The 22,094-nt window shown below is 37.9% G+C and overlaps 1 protein-coding gene across 4 annotated transcripts in view; it reads left to right on the top strand.

The window, feature by feature from the left end:
* Positions 1-19,593, top strand: part of LOC134539591 (serine/threonine-protein kinase Chk2-like) — a 38,689-nt gene extending 19,096 nt beyond the window's left edge. For 3 of the 4 annotated variants that reach the window (XM_063381769.1, XM_063381776.1, XM_063381759.1), the window contains exons 3-7: positions 831-911; positions 9,520-9,726; positions 12,365-12,570; positions 16,415-16,574; positions 18,963-19,593. In XM_063381769.1, the coding sequence (XP_063237839.1) occupies positions 831-911; positions 9,520-9,726; positions 12,365-12,570; positions 16,415-16,574; positions 18,963-19,121 (813 nt within the window). In that variant the 3' untranslated portion in view covers positions 19,122-19,593. The remainder of the gene's footprint in view (positions 1-830; positions 912-9,519; positions 9,727-12,364; positions 12,571-16,414; positions 16,575-18,962) is intronic. The other variant, XM_063381783.1, reaches the window with a different exon arrangement.
* The last annotated feature ends 2,501 nt before the right edge of the window (positions 19,594-22,094 follow it).

Below are 22,094 nucleotides of genomic sequence, written 5' to 3' on the forward strand. Positions count from 1 at the left end.
AATGACACACTCAATGATTTTAAATTATTTTAAAAATCAATAATTCCAAAGTTTTGTGATGGTGTCAAATCAATAATTAATGACAATATTGCATTATCAATAATCAAAAAGATTATCATAAAACAAATAACAAATTGATTAAAAAATATGGCAAATAATTTATATATATATATATATATATAGTTATGAATACTGAAGAATAGTATTCGTTTCGCAGCAACTAATAAATAAACTTAAAAATTTTTATAATAAAAATTGTTCCTTAAAACACCATCTATAAAAATGGTTTTTTATTATTTTTTTTGTAAAAGATTAGAAATATGTTATATCAACAAATAGATTTTTTCTCAATTTTTTATGGATTTTCGCTTATAACTTTTTATTTATGATTCTACAACTAAAAGTTACTGGACAAAAGTTGTAGATAATTTTATTTGCAACAAAAAATTGTTAAATAATTATGGTTATTGTGAGACCTATAGTTTGGCAGGTAAACCCCGTAAAAACCATTTGAACCTCTTTTTCCAAGAAGGCGGCCGTGGGACAAAGGTTGCAACCCCACAAACTTGGATTTAATTTTACACTAACCCCCCCCCCCTTCATATCTAAAAAATATAATTGCGTCATCTGACAAACGCACGCTAAGCCCAAAAAATGTAAAATTTCAATGGACTAATTCTACGTTGTCAATATTGGTAAGAGTTCTGAATGGTTCTTTGATAATACATTATGTAATTTTGAAATCTTACTTACTTATCGTATTTTGAAACAACATTTTTCAGTTTGCGGACGTTGAATGTCTTGATTTTTGAGGGGGTTTTTTCTTTCAGAAAACTGGCAGAAAGCTCGCAATCAAGCAAGTCAGGAGCAATGCACCGAACATTGAAAATATCTTGAAAGAAGTCAACCATGTAAGTAGACATTTTGAAATAGTTTTTTTTGTTATTGATTCCATGCCTTCCGGAGATTATTAAATAAAAATTTAACTATTTTCATAAGCAATATTAATTTTAGGAAATTAGTTTTATTTTCTTTCTAACCAAATCATTTTTTAATATTTTTGGTTTATATTTATGCTGGAATCGCAATAGCGCGAAAGACGCTAAGCGGATAAAAAACATTCCAGCCAATCATGTTAAGCACATCCTTGACGTCAGCATTACAAATTTCGTGGGGGTGACGTTAGTAAAATGAGCATAAGGGTTTATTTTCAATTATGTTTATACTTTCCCTTGGTAATACTATTTTTTCGTGTAAATTGAAGTGGTTGTCTAAACATGTTTTTTAAAACCAAATTGTGGAAGCAGAAGGCAGTCGTGGGTGGTGTGTTTGCAAAGGAAATAGTAATTTCAATAAAAATATTGGTTATGGCGCGTATCACAGCCAAACACTATTTCATAGTTTACTATCTCGTCGCATCATTAGTGTGGCCATGAAGCATGTCTCGTAATACTACTCGTTTAAGAGTGTGTGGTTCTTGGTTCGATGTCATCCTGTAGCTTGAATCGATTGTTAACATTAAGTCAGTTTTGACCAGTGGCGGATCCAGAGTTTCACCTCGGAGGGGGCACTCTAGGATTTCAGAGCAGTCAGAGAAAAAATGTCTTAAAATTACTAAATTTGTATTGAATCTACTCACACTAAACATAACATCCAACCACCAGATTTTATGTTCTACAAGAAATTCATTAGTATATTAAAATATTTTATTGGTTTCAGAAACAATCATTTTTGTCGACAATATTAATGTAGCAGACAACTTGTTTTTCGGGGGGGGGGGGGGGCACTTGTTTCTGGTGCCCCCCCCCCCCCCTTGGATCCGCCACTGGTTTTGGTGCATGTACAGTACATCCTCAGTCTCTCTGAAACATTCGTCCCACACACTGCATTCTAAATATAAACAAATAGCTGGTGCACATACAATAACTTTTAGTCATCTAATACATTACCACACATATACCTTACAAAGGCATAAAGTTTATTTCCTCTTCTGTGGCTTGATGTGGTGTATTACTTTTTCCGTAAAATTTTTTCAATCAGTTTTTTTTCATGTGAAGCCAAAAAGTTGGTTGTATGAACTGGACTAGTTGATATATAATTACATATATAATAAATTATATATAACTATATATTTTTCTTAAAAGATGCACAGAAAAATATTTGCAGAAAAAAAATTATATATAATTAATTAGTTGGCTTATTATTTTATATGGATTTAATATAGTAGGCTACCGACTAAGGAAGTTGTGATTTTTTTAGGCCCTTCAAAATTATTTTTTCCCAACCCTTGAGCTTCGCCGGGTGCATGATTATCTATATATGTATATATACACACAAAAAAAATGGTTCAGTATGAACGTCTTGTATAAGTTACTTTACTACAGTCACATTTGCTATAAATGTTGTATACTAAAACGCTTTTCTGAAATTAAACTAACAGAAAATTTCATGCATTGACTTTTATAGGTTTTTATTGTATGAAAGGCAGAGCAATGTAATAAATTTTTATTATTTCCGGTTAAAACCACCTGCCATCTAGTGGTAGATGGAGAACTTCTATTAATTAAAGGAAAGGCTGGCATGGTAAAAGTTCAGTAACAAGAACCAAAGTTGATCCCATAATTCTGATAGAATGACATTGTATAAATGATCCTGTTGTACATATAATGCTTGCCATTTTAATTTAGAACTTTGAAATATCTTGGACATAACAAAATCTTGGCTATAACAATGAATTATGAGCGTAAGTTTAGTAAAAAAGAAAAATATATATCTATGACCTGGCATAATTTGTATGTATTGTGATATTTTTGTTTGGCCAGGATCTTTCAATGTACTAAATTAAAACAGCAAGCATCATGTACCACAAGATAAATGTATACAGGATCGTGCCATCAGGATCAAAGGATAAACATGGATATGTGATTTGTAACAATAATTGCCACATTTACTTCCAAAAACAAAATTGAAAATTGAAAATTTTAAGTTTCAAGTTTCATGAAATATTAACTAAACTGGTATGCTTCTGCGTAATTATTGAAGAAATCTTTGCAGACATCCGTAACTAAATTCTGTGTGCGATGATTTGTCTGCGCGGTTTCCTCGAAGGAAAGGATTGGTCTCAACGTCTCATCATTGGCGCCATTAGAGACAATGAAGATTTGATCAGACGAGAATGAAGCGTTGACGGAATGAACAGGCCACGTTTCCCTACTTGTGATAAACTGTTGTTACGATTTACAGGGTTTGTAAAGGATAGCCCAATTAAAGATTTTATTACACACACAGTTTTATTTATTGCCACTATTTACATTACTAACAAATAATCTAAAAATGCCAATTAATATATTGTACTTAAAAATGTTGCTTCCTCTGTCACTCGTTTTTACTCACCGCACACCTCGTTGGGCCGCACCTCTGGCGCAACTCTCACCGCAGCACCCCTCGTGGATCTCCGCCGCCGCACTCCGCCGCCGCCGCCGCCGCACTTCCCTTCGCCAAGATCCCACTCGACGCCTCGCTCGGAACTTAGGTTGGAACTCCGCCGCGCCCGCTACACTATTGCCCGGAACTGAACTCTTCGCCCTGGAACCTTCGTCCAGGGACTTAGCCGCCTTATCGCCCGGAAACTCCGCTGCGGGAGAACTCCCGACTCCACTGAACTGAACTCTCAGGCCGACGTCCTCTTTTTATATATCAGACCTCATTTCTGGAACTCACGTGCACGGCTGGGGCCAGTCGCGTCATTCCGCGCCGACACGACGGCAGAAATCTCTCGAAACACGTGTCGGCGGCTCGCGTAACTCCGCAGCTGTCAGGTTTTGGATGTCAAACTAACAGCGCCGCGCAGGGAGCTGAGGGCTGGAGGGAGGGGCAGTGGCGACCCAGGTGCGCACTGCACATCTCATGTTACGGCGGCATGTGATGCAGCCCAGCTAGCTCTGCACCTGCGCGTGAAGTGGCCTTGCTCACGTTCGTAACATTGCCCCCTCCTTAAACCTGTTCGTCCCGAACAGGTAATGCATCCCTTCCTGCATATTCCCCCAAGCAGTCAAAATGTACCACTTTCATACGTCCCCTCTTTCCTCTCTGGATCCTGTAAACCACATCATTTAGGCGCTTTAAGACCTCATAGGGGCCTTCCTATGATGCTTGAAGTTTAGGGCACCTTCCCTTTCTTCGTTGCGGGTTATACAACCACACTAAATCATCTTTCTGGAATCCGGATGAATTGGCTTTCAGGTCATACCTAGTCTTCATTCAATTCGTCGCTAATCGAAGATTCCTGCGGGCCTCCTCATGTACAAGTGACATTCGCTCCTCTAGATGATTTACATATTCAGTGGTGCTGGTCGGCTCCTTGCGTGGACGACCGAACTTAACATCACAGGGCAGCTTCAACTCCTGTCCAAACACAATACTCGCATGGGTCTGCCCAGTGGAGTCATGGATGGAAGATCTATATGCCATTAGGAACAACTGGATATGTTGATCCCAATCCTGTTGATGCTCGGCCACAACTTTGGCCATGTGTTCGTCCAGAGTTCTGTTGAACCTCTCCACCATGCCATCGGACTGAGAATGTAGGGCTGTAGTCCTGGTTTTATTTATTTCCAGTAACCGACACACCTCCTGAAATATTGTCGACCCAAAATTGTGGCCTTGGTCTGAGTGGAGCTCCATTGGTACCCCAAATCTGCAAATGAAGTTGTTGACTATTGCATCTGAAACAGTGGAGGCTTCTTGATTAGGAAGTGCATAAGCCTCTGGCCACTTGCTGAAGTAATCCATTGCTACCAGAATATACCGGTTACCATCTTTAGTCTTGGGAAATGGTCCAGCGATGACGATGGCTATCCTCTCAAAGTCGCGTAATTACCTGTTCTAGTGAACTCGATGGCATATTTACCGTCTTTAACGTCGCACTCGATGGATGTTGTACCATCATCTTCGGGAACCCTGACGTCAGCGGCGACGGTTATGGAGCAGATCCCGTTGGCAACGTCAACATTGGAGGAGACTTCAATAGTTATGGTACCACCAGCAGAAGAGACTTTAATGCCGGTAGTGCTGGCTGCACGGAAAACTCGGCGAACGCTGATCCGCCATCGATGGGGACTTCAATGTGTGGTGATTCGTCAACAACTAACGAACATCGGTGCTGTTACTGCGACAAGATTTTCTCAAACAGCAATGCTCGACGACACGAGAATAGAATGTGCTAAGAACCCTCCTCGCAAAATGTTTGGCTGTGAGAAATGTCACAAGCATTTTGCAAGACAAGATAATATGAAAACGTACATGAAGATATGCAAAGGTCCTGCTGTTCGGCAGAAAGTAAAGGTTTCTATACAACAACGATGCACTGATGTTCATAAGAGTATGCCTGGAGATGGTACAACTGCGGCAACGTCAGTATCTGGATCGGGTCTGAAAGGCTCGACTTCATCACCCCGTTATCCTTGCAGCTACTGTGATATGTCGTTCGCATTTGCTCATGATGTACGGAGACATGAGAGGAGTAAATGTACGCAGAACCTTCTCGCATGAAGTTTCGCTGTGATGAGTGTCATGTATTGTTTACTCGAATTGATAATTTGCGTCGACATGTGAAAAACTGTAAAGGTGAAGTCCGTGCGCCTACTGCTAAACTACCTACAGAAATTTCGACTCCTCGCTGTACTGCAACTATGGGTACATTTCCAGCCCAGATTAAGTGAATAATTTATTTTAATTTATATTTCTTCGTCCTGTATATACCTATTCTTATTATTTGGAAACTCTTTGGATTTGATATGTATATCTATGTAATTGAAACTCTGACTGAAACGAACGTTTGAGGACTAGCAATTGCAAGGACCCCTCTAAGAACAATTGAACTGTTAACGGTAAATTGCTAATTTGACACCTTGTTTATTAATGTAAAATTGTATAACTAAATGACTTTATTTTAAATGTAATGTAAGATTTTGTGTCCGCGCTATTGCGCGCGGAATTGATGTATTTCATTTAAAAGATTTGTAACTATCATTAGTTCTCGGCCAATCAGGAGCCGTATTTTAAATGTGGCACGCATTGTTAAACTACTTGAATTAAGATGGTTTTAAAAAGGGAATGTAATGACCTATCAATGAATGGACACGTATCTGACTTCGTCGAAAACTATCTTGAAGAATAGCTATTTAGAAATAGGCATTGGCACAAAAGGATGAAAGAAACGGATTTTTTAAGTGTCATTGTATATTAATAGGGCTTTATCCAAAAGTATAAAGATTCTAGGAGTGCATAAATACGTTAGTAATACATGACTGTGTTCGTTACTCCATCTCGTTAATACGAAACACGTATCACGCCCATAACGAATTTATTTTGTGGCCTAACTTCAAGAAAGACATTGAGAAACTTTATATATATATATATATACCGACTTAAACTATTTTGATCTAGCCAAGGTAAAAAAATATGTAAATCATAATTCTAGACTGAATCTGTGGATACGATATCGGACCCGAACAAAAGAGACATTTGATTGCTAAGTAAATGTGCGCATCGCCACTCTATAGACATTTTTCCATACATATATACCTATATAGAGTGGCGATGCGCACATTTACTTAGCAAACAAATGTCTCTTTTGTTCGGGTTCAATATCGTATCCACAGATTCAGTCTAGAATTATGATTTACATATTTTTTTTACCTCGGCTAGATCAAAATAGTTAAAGTCGGTAGAGCTTTGATGCTCTCTCTCCCAGACCACTGGGTAATTAAAGTCGTGTGTTAATGCGTCAAATTAAATTCACGTAATTAATATTACAATATTTAAGTTTCTCAATGTCTTTCTTGAAGACAAATGTATATATATGTCTTTCGTGAAGACATATATATGATATATATATGTGTGTGTGTGTTCTGCAGTGCCAACAATGATTAAAATTTGGAAAGCAATAATATTTTTCCGTTTGCTAAAAACCTGAGATAATTCTGACTTTCATTAATAAATGATTTAAATTACCAATTTGTTTTGTAATATTATAATATACCTCTTATTATCAACTGTATCCCTACACACAAGCATATGTACATATATATAAATCTATGTGTCAATACAAGACAAGTATAATAAATAGCAACAACAGTTAAGCTAGTAGTTGTACATAAAAATCTAAAGCATTGAGGCCTTTAGTAGTTGTACATCACTTTAGATTGGAGACTCGAAAGCATACAAGCAAAAAAAAACAGATGCACAGAAACCGATTGCTATGGCATCTGGACATGAAACTAAACCTAAGACTGGTCGGTGCTCTACAGGTGAATGATATTGGCTTCTACTTGGCACAGTCTGCATTTTGTGGAACATTGAAAGACTACTATTATCTAAATACGCTTAGTGAGTCGAAAGACATTTGTAATTTTCTTGACGATATTAGACAGAACATAATCAATCAGCTTACTGATGACGTAGCAACAAACGGACCTTTGAAATATAACTTGTAGTTGGACTGTATATATGGAAAGCCATATCCGTTCGATGACAAAGTGAAGAAGTGTGCATCAAGACATCGGCTGCAGTAATTTACAGTTCTGACGATGTGAAGCAAACTGTTAAACACGGTATCCAGAAACTGTCAAGAAGAGGACTATGTCACTAAAGGTTCTGGTTGGTCTCTGACAAGTATAAACCGATTGGACCTAAGAATTAGCCATTTCACGCCTATGCAGGGCTAAATGTTTATAATATTGCTGGCTTTCGCAAGTGATCCTGTAATAAAATATAAATTATGTAATAAATATTATGTTTGTAAAAGAACTTGCTGTGTTTTAGTTTTCGAACCTGACACTTTTCTGGTATTTAAATTAAATTTATTTTTAGCTTCGTCCATAGATCGAACCAAGTATCGTTTCAATATGTAAAGTAATGTGTGATTTTTTCGGTGAATTTTGGAATTTTTCCCGAATTTATAAGTCAATAAATACAAATATCTAAGATGGTGGTCGTAATGTTTTATAGGATGATGGTGGTAGATGATTTTAAGTCTCTTTTAGGACTTTGATCATGATTTATTGAAATTATTATTTTTTACATAAATTTTTTTTTTCCATCGTCCAGGGATTGAACCAAGAACAGGAATTGATATATTCAATCATTACTTTAATGAGTGATATTTTTGATGAATTTTTTCCCGAATTTCTAGCTAAATAATTACAATTTTCCAAGATGGCAGACATAACGAAAAGTGCAACGAAGGTTTTAAAGATTTTTATTAAATTTTAATTAATAATTTTTTGTTAATTTAAACTTTTACCCGAATTTCTAACATAAAAATTACGGATTTTCAAGATGGTGGACATGACATCATACTAGGTGACAAAATACTTTGACAAAAGTGGTGGGGGTCAGTCTGCCTGCATCCACCATGAGGGAAGAATTGGACGCCATTTTTATTTTTTTGCCCTCACCGGGTTCGAACCGAAGACTCAGAGCTCCATGTCGAAAAAGTATGTTTTTTAAATTTTTTATTGAAATTTCATTCAATGAATTTTTTTATAAATTCTAATTTTTGTCATTAAAATCGGATAATAAATAAATATTTTCATGATGGCGGTCGTAACGGAAATTGCAAGGTGTTGTCATAATCCTAGATGACGTCAGAGGCTTATCGTAGGCTGTAGACACGGATGCTTAAGCCTCTTTTAGGATTTTGTGTTCTTTCTAAGGCAAAAGACTTTTGAGGTTTTTCGAAATCCTAATTTTTGAATTTTTGTGTAAGAAAACGAGAAAGTTTTCTTCGAAAATAGATATTTTTTAATTTCTTTCAAATTTTTTTGAGAATATTTGGTGGAATTTTTTTTCCCAAAAAACTGGAAATTTTGGCGAAATTTGGTGATTTTTGGGTAAATTTTGGTCAATTTAGGGTAATTGTGGCAAATTTTGAAGGTCCAAGGTGTCAATGTCAATGGTAAAGGTCAAGGCCAAGGCCATCCAAGATGGCTGCCGTGACGTCACAATCCAAGATGGCGGACCGACAATCACAATCCACCGCCTGGTGCATGGGCTCGGACCGGCTATCCTATACTACTCAGAGGTGTATCTGTTTTTTGAGGCGGGATAAGAGCGACGCTCACTAGTGCTTCTTGCGCGGTATTACCTCTAAGAGCGAGGCTTTCAACGGACCCGCAGACTTAGTCGTGCATCGTGCAACAATGAAATTCCAGCGGTAACCGTAACCTTAGATTGAATGAAATGAAGATAGATTCAAGAATCGGTACCGGATGTATATGTCTAAAAATTACTTTGAAAAAAGAGGAAGTGTGGTCTTTTTTTGCTCCCTAAAATACAATTTAAATTCACAATACGGAAACAGAACTATTTTTCCTCCCTCAGCGTATTCTTAAATGCTTTCCGTAAACAGATAAGGTGGTTTCTGAAACTCTAGATAAGGTGGTTTCTGAAACTCTGTACACCGCACGTGTGCCCGGATAGGCGGGGGCCTTGACGTAGAGCTGTGTTTGTTTGAAGTCGCACGTGGTGGTCGTCAAAGAGCGAGTGAAGGTCGGCCAACTCTGGTTCGTGGTGATGGAGTTCATGGAGGGCGGCGACCTGAGCCGCAGGGTCGTGCAGAAGAAGGGCATGCCCGAGGGCCTGGCCAAGTTCTACTTCTACCAGATGGTGCTGGCCGTGGACTACCTCCACCGCGAGGAGGGACTCGCACACCAGAACATCAAGGTGAGTGCGCTACTTACAGCGGCGAAGCGTGTCGACTTGTCTAGCCGCTGACAACTGTGCCGTATCTTCGGCTAGCCTCGGGTATGATCGGCACACCCGACACTCTTGACGAAAAAAGACGGCGCGGAAGGATGGACAACTCATGATAACCAATGGTCAATTAGGTTAGGTTAGCAACATTATAAATACTTTAAAACATTGTGGACGGTTGATTTGGTTAGGATAGCTATATTAAATATACTGTGAAATCATGTAAACTGTTTCCTAGCGCTGGATAGCTGCATATTAAAATGTTATTTGCTAAGCAACCATAAAATGATTTTACAGTATTTTTAATGTAGCTATACTTACCTATTTATAATGTAGCTAACCTACTGAATAATTCTTTAAATTACTTCTTGCTAATTTTAAGCATGGCATCTTATAAGTTAAAGGCAGTTTATTTTAACACTGTAACTGAAAGTGAGTGCACAAAAAATTGTTGTGGTGGTTGTCGTTCATGCACTGTCACACTCACGAGCAGCGGCGTGGATTCCCGAATGAAGCCGAAGATGTGGCCCAGTTGTCAGCGGCTAGACACAAGTAGCGTGTCGCTGCATCGTTGTTGGCGAAGAGTGAAAGCAGGGGTTGGATAGTGACCGGATATTGCTGTGTAACATATTTGCTCTCGGTATACGGCATTTGGTGGGAGTAATTTCATTAACGGAGCGGAAACGTGTAACCACGGTGCTGCCATCTGTGGGGGATGGCGCGAACCAAAGTTCACAAAACCAAGGGGATACTTCAAAGTATTAACTGTTTAAATTATTTCAACAAGATGGACAGTAGATTAGTAAAATTGCTTGTTAAAAAAGAGGTCCAAAGCCGGGTTTTAGTATTTTTTCAAGTCATGTTCGCTTTTATTGGAGCCGTTTCATTATATGGTTTAAAAATTTATATTTGCTAATAAAATGATTAAATAGTAGACGTAGATTCTCCAGCAGCGAAATATAGCGGCGGTTGTGGAAACTACGTGTGATTCGCGTCAATAAATGTAGTTTAAAACGCAGTTGTATATTTTATCACGCTTGGCATTATTTTAGTGAATTATACGTTAAATTCGGTGTCGTGAGTTTCGTATTATATATTGCAACATTAAAGCACATTAATTTGCTTGTAACTAAGGTTACAAATAATGTTACACATAATGTTACACATAATGTTACACATAATGTTACACATAATGTTACACATAATGTTACACATAATGTTACACATAATGTTACACATAATGTTACACATAATGTTACACATAATGTTACACATAATGTTACACATATTGTTACACATAATGTTACACATAATGTTACACATATTGTTACACATATTGTTACACATATTGTTACACATAATGTTACACATAATGTTACACATATTGTTACACATAATGTTACACATAATGTTACACATCTTTGACGATTAGGAAGATTAGCTTACATATAAAAAAAATATACAAAACGATCAATTATCTCATAACATTACGTATTTTGAAACTCTAAATTAAAACATACAAAATTAATTTGCTGTTTTGGTATTTTTTTTCTTACTACGTTCTTTGAAATTATTAGAAACATTCTTCTTCGGTAGTTACCTACATAAACACTGAATATCTTTAAATATGTCATCAGAATTGAATGAAACCTGCCAAATCTCAGATTACATAATTACGAACTGGAGACACTGACCACGTCGTGCATGTCTTGTAGGGACGCCAGCCAGAGCTATTGCCACTGCATGTGACAGTGTTGTGTTTTTATTCATTTACGTTTTGTTTATTTTAGCATATAAATGTTTGTACACAATGATATGGATACTTCAAACTATACTTTAAATGTTAAACATACAAAACGTACAAACATGATGGTATAAAAGTAATACAGGTACAAATGTATGTTTTAAAAATTGAAATATATCCAATATAATGATTGATAAAAAAACTGAATTTAAATACACACAGTAATCCAGAAGAGATAAAAGTTTGTACAAGGTTCATGCTAATGACTTAGTCTTGCCAAAATTTAAATAGTATTAATAAAGGAAAAGAAAGAAAATGGTTTTTGTAACAACTTTTGAAGGTGAGGAATTTAGTTGACCAATTTGAATATCTGCTGTGGGGTGGTAACAATTTTTGCAGTTTACAGTTAAGAAAGACCTTGTTTTAAGGGGGATTTTTCCCCGCCATCTCGTATTTTCCTATCTTTTTGCTAGTATTCTATTTTCGACTTATCCCAATTTTTGGCATGTAAAGGCAAAAATCATATCTCCGGGACCTTCCATCCCTCGTCGCAACCACATAATCTGCAAGTGCCGCGAGGGGGGGGGGGGGGAGAGAAACATTTTACGCGGGCGACTAAAACTGTCGACGACAATCACAACAGTTCACAATTAAGTTCAAGAAGTAGCCAACGCTAAGGCCTGTGCCATGTCAAAAAAAAAAATCAAAATAAAAAAGGCATGGTAACTTTATTTCCAAGCGGTATCAAAATATATGAAATGGCAAGGTGTAGAGGTCTAAATCTTTTTCAATTTGTAAAATTTGTTTTTTAAATTATTTGAAGATGGTATATGGCATGGTGTGTGGCATGGTGGTGTCCTGCAGTCGCGGAACGTGCTGCTGCGCTCGGCGGAGGACTACTGCCTGGCGCGGCTGGCGGACCACGGGCCCTCCCGGGCGGACGCGCGCAGGGACTGCCGCAAGCTGCGCGACGCCTGGTTCTACGAGGCCCCCGAGGCGCGCGCGCCTGGCCCCCAGCGCTGCCCCCGTCGCTCGGACGTGTACAGCCTCGCGGTGCTGCTGCTCGAGTGGTGGGTCATTCACCGAGCGGTGCTGCCGTCTGTGGCAGAGTTCACTAAGCCACACGTTTAGACGGCCAGTGTTTCAATAACATTACATGGCGGAGATCAGGTCCGAAGCTTTCATTGGAGCCTTCTCATTATTTACTTTAAAATTTCGGTCAGCGTGATTCTTCGCGTTCATAGCTGTAGTTGAAAACACAATTTTCGTATATTTATCAAGCTCAGCATTTTATTAAATAATTCTAATTTAAATTTCGAATAAATAGTTTCATATTATAGGTGTTTGCACGAGAACACACAAATTTCGCTCATCATTTATTACTGAAATAATCACATTTTTCCCAGTTTTTTTTCGTCATAATTAAAAGCTATTTTTTGTAAACTAAACATTTTACCCTGTAATTGGCCTTTCTGCTTATCCACTTTATATCAAAGCTTTATAGGTAACTGATATTTTCAAAATTTTAAAAAGGATACATTATGGTTTTAAATCGCACACATTCGTCTGCTTAGTTTTTTACGTTGAAATACAATTGGATGATGTTTAGAGCAGTTGCTCCCAGGTACAATATTCCTCGAAGTTTTTTAGATGTTTTCAAAACCAAACATATTTTCGTAATTATACAGTTTTGTATTACAAACATATCCAGTTACTTTCTTTGTTTTATATTTTATTTTAAAATACATCTGGATACACAATTAGGAAAAATCACCTTATAACCCTGCATTTGTTTTTATTTATCACAAATTCTGTCGAAAATATTTGTAATAGCAACAAATGCTATTGAGGTTTTGTGTTAAATGTTTCAGAAATAGTCCTTAACTTATGATAAAATTAAAAAACTAACATGGCGTGCGAGGACCATTCTAAAAAGCCCTGTCACACAGGCTTTTACTTTAAACACCTTCAAATAATACTGGAGAGTTATGACTAATAGATAAACCTCAACAGGGTAGCCATGTTAGTTGGATGACTGGGTTTTTCATCATGTTTTATTATTTAATTTTGGCAGGTTATAAAATGTTGGCTGTGTTCCGGAAATTAGGAATTTCGGCACTTTTTTTTTATTATAATTTTAAATGGTTTTTGGAAATTTTATTTTCTGTATAATTTAGTTAATAAAGGGTGATTTACGCTTTGTTAGGCTGGTGTATTCTACGTAGTTAAACTTTGCAGCAGTAGCACAAGGCACATTTTCTCAGGGACCTATCTGAACTTTTGCAAGTCAAAGACATCGTTGGCAGCCCGTTTGACATTTCTCCCGCTTGCAGTCACGTTCTCGGCCCATATATTTTTTTTCTCTCAATATACCTGAGAGCTCTTTAAGTATGAAATTGATATTGTATGTTAATATCTTTTAATAACTGTTATAAGTTTCCTAAGTATGGAGTAATTATATTCAGGCGAAATCACACCTTTTTTTTTCTGTTCATTTGGCATATCCTTGAAACTTATCCCCAGCACAAAAATGGTAGCAGTTAGCGTGGTTGACTGTTACAGCTGTTTGACGGAATCGGCCAATTGGAACCAAGCCTAATGAAAACAATGATATTGCGTTCCATCCAACCAAAATATTTTTAATGGCGCAGGACAAATTTTAAATATTGAGTGGGGAAACATTTTCGAAAAGGATAGGCAAATTAACAGGTTTTATTCTTGGTTACTATTTTCACTAGAAATAAATTAAATAACAAAACTTAAAAGTCTGCCTTTATTCTTTAAATACAACAAATTTACTCTTCCCCCCCCCTCCCCCCGGAACTCCTGAAGCATGGTTCGACAGTGGCTCTCCCAACTGCTTGTCTCTTACCGCACACCTCAGAGCCAACACACTGTCTCGCGATACTCACTCGTCCGCCGCACACGCAACACAGTTCTCCATGCACCAGTCTTCACATCCGAAGCCCGTCGCTCGTCGTCAATTTGCGCTCACCAAGGGATCACTCGCCTCGGCAGACTCATCGTTTAAATACCTGTCACGTCCTGCCCCGAAAAGATCTTGTACCCTCTAAGGGCCGGTTTCACCAACTTAGTTTAAGCAAATTAATCTCGATTAGTTTCAATATAAACTCGTTTAGTCGATTCTGCGTTTCACCACATGCGTAATCTCGATTTTCCAGAGTAAAGCGAGACTTTATATTAACTGGCCAAGTTCATCCAGTTTGCGCAGCTAATCTCGCTTAACGTATGTAAACAAATGGCTCGAGCAGCTTACAATGTTATATTTGAAGAAGATTCGGATGGAGATGATTTTATTCCCTTGCGTCGACCTCGTACAATTCGCGAAAGGGGTAATTATTTTGAAAGCTATGATGAAGTGGACTTCAGAACCCATTTCCGTCCGTCGAAACAGTCTGCACAGACTGATCTAACAAAACTGTATTCTCATGTGGCGAAAGATTTCGACTTCTTTGTCGCTTTTCTTTAATTACAGCTGAAACTGCACCATTGCCAATCATGTTTATATGCAATATGACAATTTTCACGGTAGTACTAATTTTTCAAAAAAAAATAGTTTTTTTTTTTTTTTTTTTTTTTTTAGGTTTATGCGGCCACCATAAATTACGCTCGGCCAAAAGCTGCAGCTACAATAGGGGAAAAAAATACATATTCGTGTATCTCCGACAGATATTCGGGTATCTTCGCTAGGTAATGGGTTTATTTTTATGGAAGGCATTTTTAAATCGAGTTTTAGAAACCTCGATTAATTTAAACTTGTGTAACGATGGTGAAACACACTTCGGAATTAAACTTACGATTATACTTCATCTAGTTTTGTAAATCTCGTTTTGTAACAAAATTAAACCTGCTTGGTGAAACCGGCCCTAAGTTTTGCGTACTTAAAACCCCCGATTTAACACACTCAGAAAAATATCTATCACTACTTTTACCTAACATTCCCTTAGAAACTTGTTGCTAATTAGTAGTTTTAAATACTAATAGAAATATATTGTAACTTTGTAAAACACATTGATTATAGTTATTTTTGCATAATTTTATTTTTTAATTTGTTTCATTAAAGTATATATATACACACACACGCATTTATATTATATATAGTATATATACACACACGCATTTATATTATATATAGTATATACACACACGCATTTATATTATATATACACACACGCATTTATATTATATATTATATATACACACACGCATTTATATTATATATATTATATATTTACATATAGTAAATCATTGAAAAGGTAATCGACACTTCAATAATTGAACTTTCTTTATTTTACTATTCTAATTGTTGTGCGCAGTTAAAACTTGATAGCTCTTCAGGAAACAGTTTGCAAATAACATTTAACTATTGGAAGTACTGGGACAACACAAAGCATAATTTCCCAGTATTACTTAGAATGCTATTTTGTAGGTATACAGTTGATATAACGAAAATTAACAAATTTTACATGAATATTTTGTCACATTTTCAGATAAAAATTACGGCACGAGAACAATGACGTCCTAGTTACGCCACTTGACGCGGACGGGGCTCTGGGAACATGCAGTACTCTTGAGAGACAGGGAGAGTGGCGCCGCTCCTAATGGGATTACCGCAGAGGGACGGGTGCTACTTGTCCCGGAGGTGGGGCCTCCCTTGCCCCTCCTCCCTTGCCGGCCGGCGCGATGTGCCGACTGGCCTGCCTCGTTGCCTGCCTTTGGTATCCTCGTAACACTATGTTAAGGTCAAATAACTCTCAAATGTTGAATTATTTTACTGTTGGTCGGAGAGCATTCGTTTTACTACGCAAAGCGTATTGGTGGGATAAAAAAAAATGACGTGTGTTTTAAATTGTAAGAGGCACAACCAGGTGTGTGGTGTCGGGTTTCGCGCAGCCTGGCGGGACGGTGTTGGGGGAACAGGATCGCTGTGGCCTACTGCCTGCGATGCCTGGACGTGTCTGCGCCGTGCAAGGACCTCCTGCGGCAGATGCTGGTCTGCGAGCCGGACCGCAGGATCGACCTGCGCGGCGTGCTGCGGCACGAGTGGTTGCAGGTGAACTGCTCCCGCTACTTCAACTGTAGAGCGTTGGTTGTGAGCATCGTGTTCTTTCGACACACGCCATTGCAGTTCTGCACTGATGACAAGGGGAAAAATTCATAAATGCCTAGTAAGAAATGAAAATTAAAAAAAAAAACTTGTTTGCCTGTAAAGTCTGTTTACGGACGATAGTTTTACGTGACAACGTCATAACAAAACATTGATGAAATGATGGCATACTTTCATGAATAAAATTGAATAATTTTTATTTTAATAATAAAATAATAAATACTTGAAATTATACTAGCAATCAGATTTTTAAAATGAAAGAATAATTAACCTTTATTTCCGAAATTGTTCTAATAAAAACCACATTAACTTTTCACTCCACTTTATAAACAGTCGACGAAACAGTTCACGTTTTGATGACTTGTAATTAATTTTAAAAACTAGCGTTTAGCTATAAATTTTAAATATAATTATGAACAAGTTTTCATATAAATAAACTGTAATCAAATATGTATCATCAATTATATGAATCACCATAATTTTTTGGTTAATTGTAACATAACCTATTATTACTGCACTCGCCGACAGATGCTACTTTTTTAAATAATAAAAGAATAAATACTTGAAATTATACTAGTAATCAGATTCATTTTCTTACGTACATTTGACGTAGAAATTATTTCATATTACACATTTATAAACAAAGTTTTAAGTTTTCACTTCTGTCGGTGCGGCGCAAGCGTACAATGAGCGTAACGGGACACAGCGTAACGGAACAATGAGCGTAACTGGACACTTTTTTCGTGCGTGCAGCCGGCGTTCATCGATTTATTAGACGTTGTCACGTCAAAAAACACTTTAAATAAGCGTGTCACGGACCTGAAGATGAACCTGTACAGGTGTCATGGACAACACAAGGCCGACAACATCGACAAGCACAGCAGGTTTCCTGTGACGAAACAGTTGCGACGTTTCGATAACTGGCTTATATTCCCGTCATCAGGCACACTGATATCCGACACTGGAAAACATATCAGTGCAAATAGTTAAAAGAATGTCAGCATTGTTTTAATTGGGTTAAAAGTGCACGATTATTTTATATTGATTAATTTATTATTAGAATGAATGATTGTTTAAGTAAAATGACTATATATACTTATGTTTATGAACCCAGCAGCAAATTTCAAAACCTAATTGCTTTATCCTATAATGATTTGAAGTGATCTGTACAAACTTTATATAAAAATGTCTACCTATTTATATTTAGTAATATATGTAGGCCTAAATATTATTGTTTTTCAAGCGTTTCTCGGTTTCTGTCATTTAATTATGGTATTATTTTCTATGTGCTTTTCAAATACAATTGTTTAATGTACAAAAAAAAACTTATTCCATAGTCTTGTTTCATTCCATAAGTCTCCATGGACAAAAATTAACATTTTCTTCCATGAAATTAAAAAATGCACGTCTTTAAAACATTACGTACATAAGCTACAGTTCAATTAGTGTCTGTGAAACTAGGGAAAATACTAAATTCTTTTAAAAAAATGTTGTAACATCAGATAAATTTGTTACGTACAGTGACAAAAGGTCTCTAGTGGACAGCGCGATTCGGGCAAAATCCACGTCATGTTCTCGTGAAATAAACCAGTATTAAAAGTGAATTAAGTTTATTACAAAAATATCACTATTTTTAACCCTTTAAACCCATAATTTGTCATTTCCCTTAAATCTTGGGGTCTGAAAGAGCTTCCGCATCCTGATTGGCTGACTGAAGAGTTAGTGATACGTATTTATTTCTAGTAGCATTTCACCAGTGAATAATTCACAAAGAGGTGTGTATATCCTTCCATAACTGATTGTAGTTGTTAAGATTGTCTCTCGTGTGTGGCGTGTTCTTCATGTGTTTCAATTAAATAAGTGAAGATATTTTATTGTATTAAAGGTTGACATGAAGCGTGTTTAGACATAGTTATAAATTGTCAGTAGATGGTATGATGTGACTCGGTTGAAGTCTTTTCTACATCACCGCCACCGCCACATTTCAACACCCGAAACAATGCGTAAATCGTGCTCGACCCCACGATGGTTAAGTATGCATTAGCATATCCGTCGTCAAACACAGTACTTCAAAAACCGTTTCCACAATGCAGCCCATTGTGTTAGGGGTTCCCACAAACCTGGCGCAGGCCGTTAGCTGGAGTGACGTCACTCAACTGTCCGTGCATTACCACCATCCTGTGTTCAGATGATCGTGAACGCCATAAGGACCGAATACTTAACAGTACACGGTACCCGGGATTACGGCGAATACAATTTTATATTGGTAAAGTTGTGCCCATGGCAGTGTATAAAATTTACAAATATATGTAAATTTTACATGAATATTTGCAGGACCAGGACATGCGGAGGAAGGTGGAGCAGCTGACCCAGGCCTGTAAGCCGAGCGCACTCTGTGTCGGGCCGCCTAGGGACAGGCTCGCGTCCAAGCGGGCGGTGACCTTCAGGCTGCCGGCGCGAGCAGAGGGCCGCGCTCGCGAGCGGCTCATGTGAGGCTCATGTGAGGCTCATGTGAGGCTCATGCGAGGCTCATGTTGGGGCTGTTCCTCCACGCCGGAGCATCGTGGCTCCCCGCACGACTCTTGAGCACTGTCCTCTGCATGCGAGAGTCCCCTTCCGCCCAGCTTCTCAGGGCACTATTCCAGTCGCAGACGTGATGAGCGTGTGCACCTTTTAAAGTTCTATGTTGAGTAAATATATTTGATGCGTGTTTTGGTTTCAAAAAGTGGTCTCACACTGACTTAAAAATATTTTATTTGCAAAAGTTGATTTATTTACGCTGTTTTGAAAAAAAAATAATTTGTAATATCATGTGTGCACATATGTATTCCGTAACTGATAAAAATCAAGTTTATTTGAAATATTATTGTACTTCTAACAGAACAGAGATGTAGTTGCTAACTTTTATCACTAAAAATACGGAAAATTGTAGGTTTTAAAAATATTAAAAATATTCAAAAGCGTTTTTATAAGATGTTATGTTATTTGAATATATTGTTTTAATTTAGTTAATATAATATTTAATCCTATTCATATCCTCGTAACTCTTTTCTGAATTGTCGGGTGAATATAGGCCTGTGTGAACTATACTGAAAGGTATTTTTTTGTTGTTGCATGTACTGCCTTATGGGCGTTAATACAAGCAAAGTATAGTCACTGCAGGGGCGTAGCGTGCCATCTCGGCGCCTGGGGCGGGAGACCCATTTTGCCGCCCCCATTCTATAGGTGCTTAATTAAAATTAAATTTCACATGCAATGAGGTACCTTTTATTGAAGTTAAAATAGGATGAGCGGTTTTACAAGCGGATTCTACGGGCCTTATGAGCAGCGAAGTCAGAAATAACTGTCAAAATCAATATTAGCACTCAATTCTTGTTCAATCGACAATATAGCCAAGTTTGATAGTCTAGCGGAGCTCATAGTAGATCTGAGGTAATTTTTTATTAGCTTCAACTTCGAAAAACTTCTCTCACAACTTGCAACACTAATCGCCAAAGTCAAATATATACGAATCAAGATGACTATATTTGGATCCGAAATTCCGAGATTCGGTTTTTGAATGAACTGGAGGAGCTCCAGTGGTCCTTTACCACTTATATCTTCCTCTGATTCAGAACAGGCAACAACGACAAACTGCTGAAGATGTTTCCGCTCCATCTGAAACTCGTCCTTGTCGATGTCTTCTAATAAATGGGAAAGATCACACTCGAACTTGCTGTCCAAAAGTTTCGCTGTCATCAAAAATCCGAACTTGTCCGATATTTCTTGAATTTGCTGGAATTGAGTCGTCATTTCTTGAATGATCTTGTTGAAAGCTGCATCTTCAGAAGATTCATCGCCATGCATGCGTTTTTTCCTGCGAATTCTTCTCGTTTTGAGTTTGATTCCGAGTTTTTCGCAGAGAGTCTTAGCAAAGTCAATTGCTTTTTCCACGAAACGGTCTCTACTTTCCACTAAGAGGGTTTTCAAAGCGTAGAGTTTCTGAGCACACTTATCCACACTTAGTCCTCGTTGCTGCAGGTAAATCTGTGCGTCATCTACTTCAGGTAGCACTGCAGCCCAAAAGCCAAGCCAAGAAAAGTTAGGAAGTTAAATGACTGCATGGCTGTCAGGAGAAGTCTGGCTCCCGATCTTGTTTCGGAAGTTTGAGATGAATCTGTTAATTGTTCCAGTACCTCAAGAACTACCTCAAACTTATTTTTAAGCATCTTGACAGCTACATGTCTAGCGCTCCAGCGCGTTTCAGTGACTCGTTTTACTGCTTGACCTGTGACGGCAAACCAAAGCGTTCCATCGAACAGTTGATGCGGAAAAGAAGGCAAACAGCTTCTCCAGAGTTCCAAGAAACGTCACGGAATCCACTGATTCAGAAGCAACGTGTACCCCAGCCAAGTTTAGTGAGTGGTTTGTGCATGCAACGAATATAGCTTTCGGATTCAGTGCTTTAATCCGGGCTTGAACTCCATTGTGGATCCCTGACATTGTGGCAGCATTGTCATAAGCTTGTCCTCTCAGATTCTGTTTGTCCAGTCCGTCTGATGTTATCTTCGCGATTATATCGTTGCTGAGATCTTCTGCATTTTTTCCTTTTGGTTCTAAGAAGTCAATGAAAGATTCTACCACGGCGACTTTTTCTCCGTCTGATGTTATCTTCGCGATTATATCGTTGCTGAGATCTTCTGCATTTTTTCCTTTTGGTTCTAAGAAGTCAATGAAAGATTCTACCACGGCGACTTTTTCTCCTTCGATATGTACGTATCGCAGAACTTGGCTCATTTGGTCATTGTGGGAGATGTCTGGTGTACTGTCGAAGATTATGCAATAATATTTAGCTTCTTGAATACGATGGATGATGGTGGATCGAACTTGCTATCCCAGTAAGTTTATAAATTCATTCTGGGTTTCTGGAGATATATACGAAACTGAGACTCTTGCTCCCAGCTTTATCTTTGTCAGGTGTTCCATTAGAAGAGGGTCGTATTTAGCTAGGAGGTGCACTAACTCCAGAAAGTTCCCGCGATTGCCACTACATCTCCTCGAATGTCTTCTCGATGTCCTCTGAAGGCCAGATTCTGTTTGGCTAAGAACTGGATAATATTCAGCAACCTGTACAGTACATTCCTCCACTTCTTCTCCTCACTTTCGAAAACTTCTTGTTGTTTCTGATCGATGGTTGCTTTACAGTTCAGGCGAACTTCCAACTCCTTCCATTTCAAGAAGCTCTGTTCATGGCCCAGGCTATTTTCATGGTCTCCTATTCTTGGATTTAGCTTCCACCATTTGTTGAATCCTTCTTCAGATGCGAAGTTAGAGCCGGAATTGCCAAACAGCTTGCAAGAAAAACAATACAAGGATTGCTTCAAAGGCGAGTACACCATCCATGTTCGGAGAACCTTTTCGCCGTTAGATAATGGTTTGTAGAACCACTCTTTGGTTAGTTTTCGGGTACCGCCTTTCGTTGAAGTC

The sequence above is a fragment of the Bacillus rossius genome, chromosome 1 (assembly GCF_032445375.1).
Source record: "Bacillus rossius redtenbacheri isolate Brsri chromosome 1, Brsri_v3, whole genome shotgun sequence".
In the NCBI taxonomy this organism is placed as follows: domain Eukaryota; kingdom Metazoa; phylum Arthropoda; class Insecta; order Phasmatodea; family Bacillidae; genus Bacillus; species Bacillus rossius.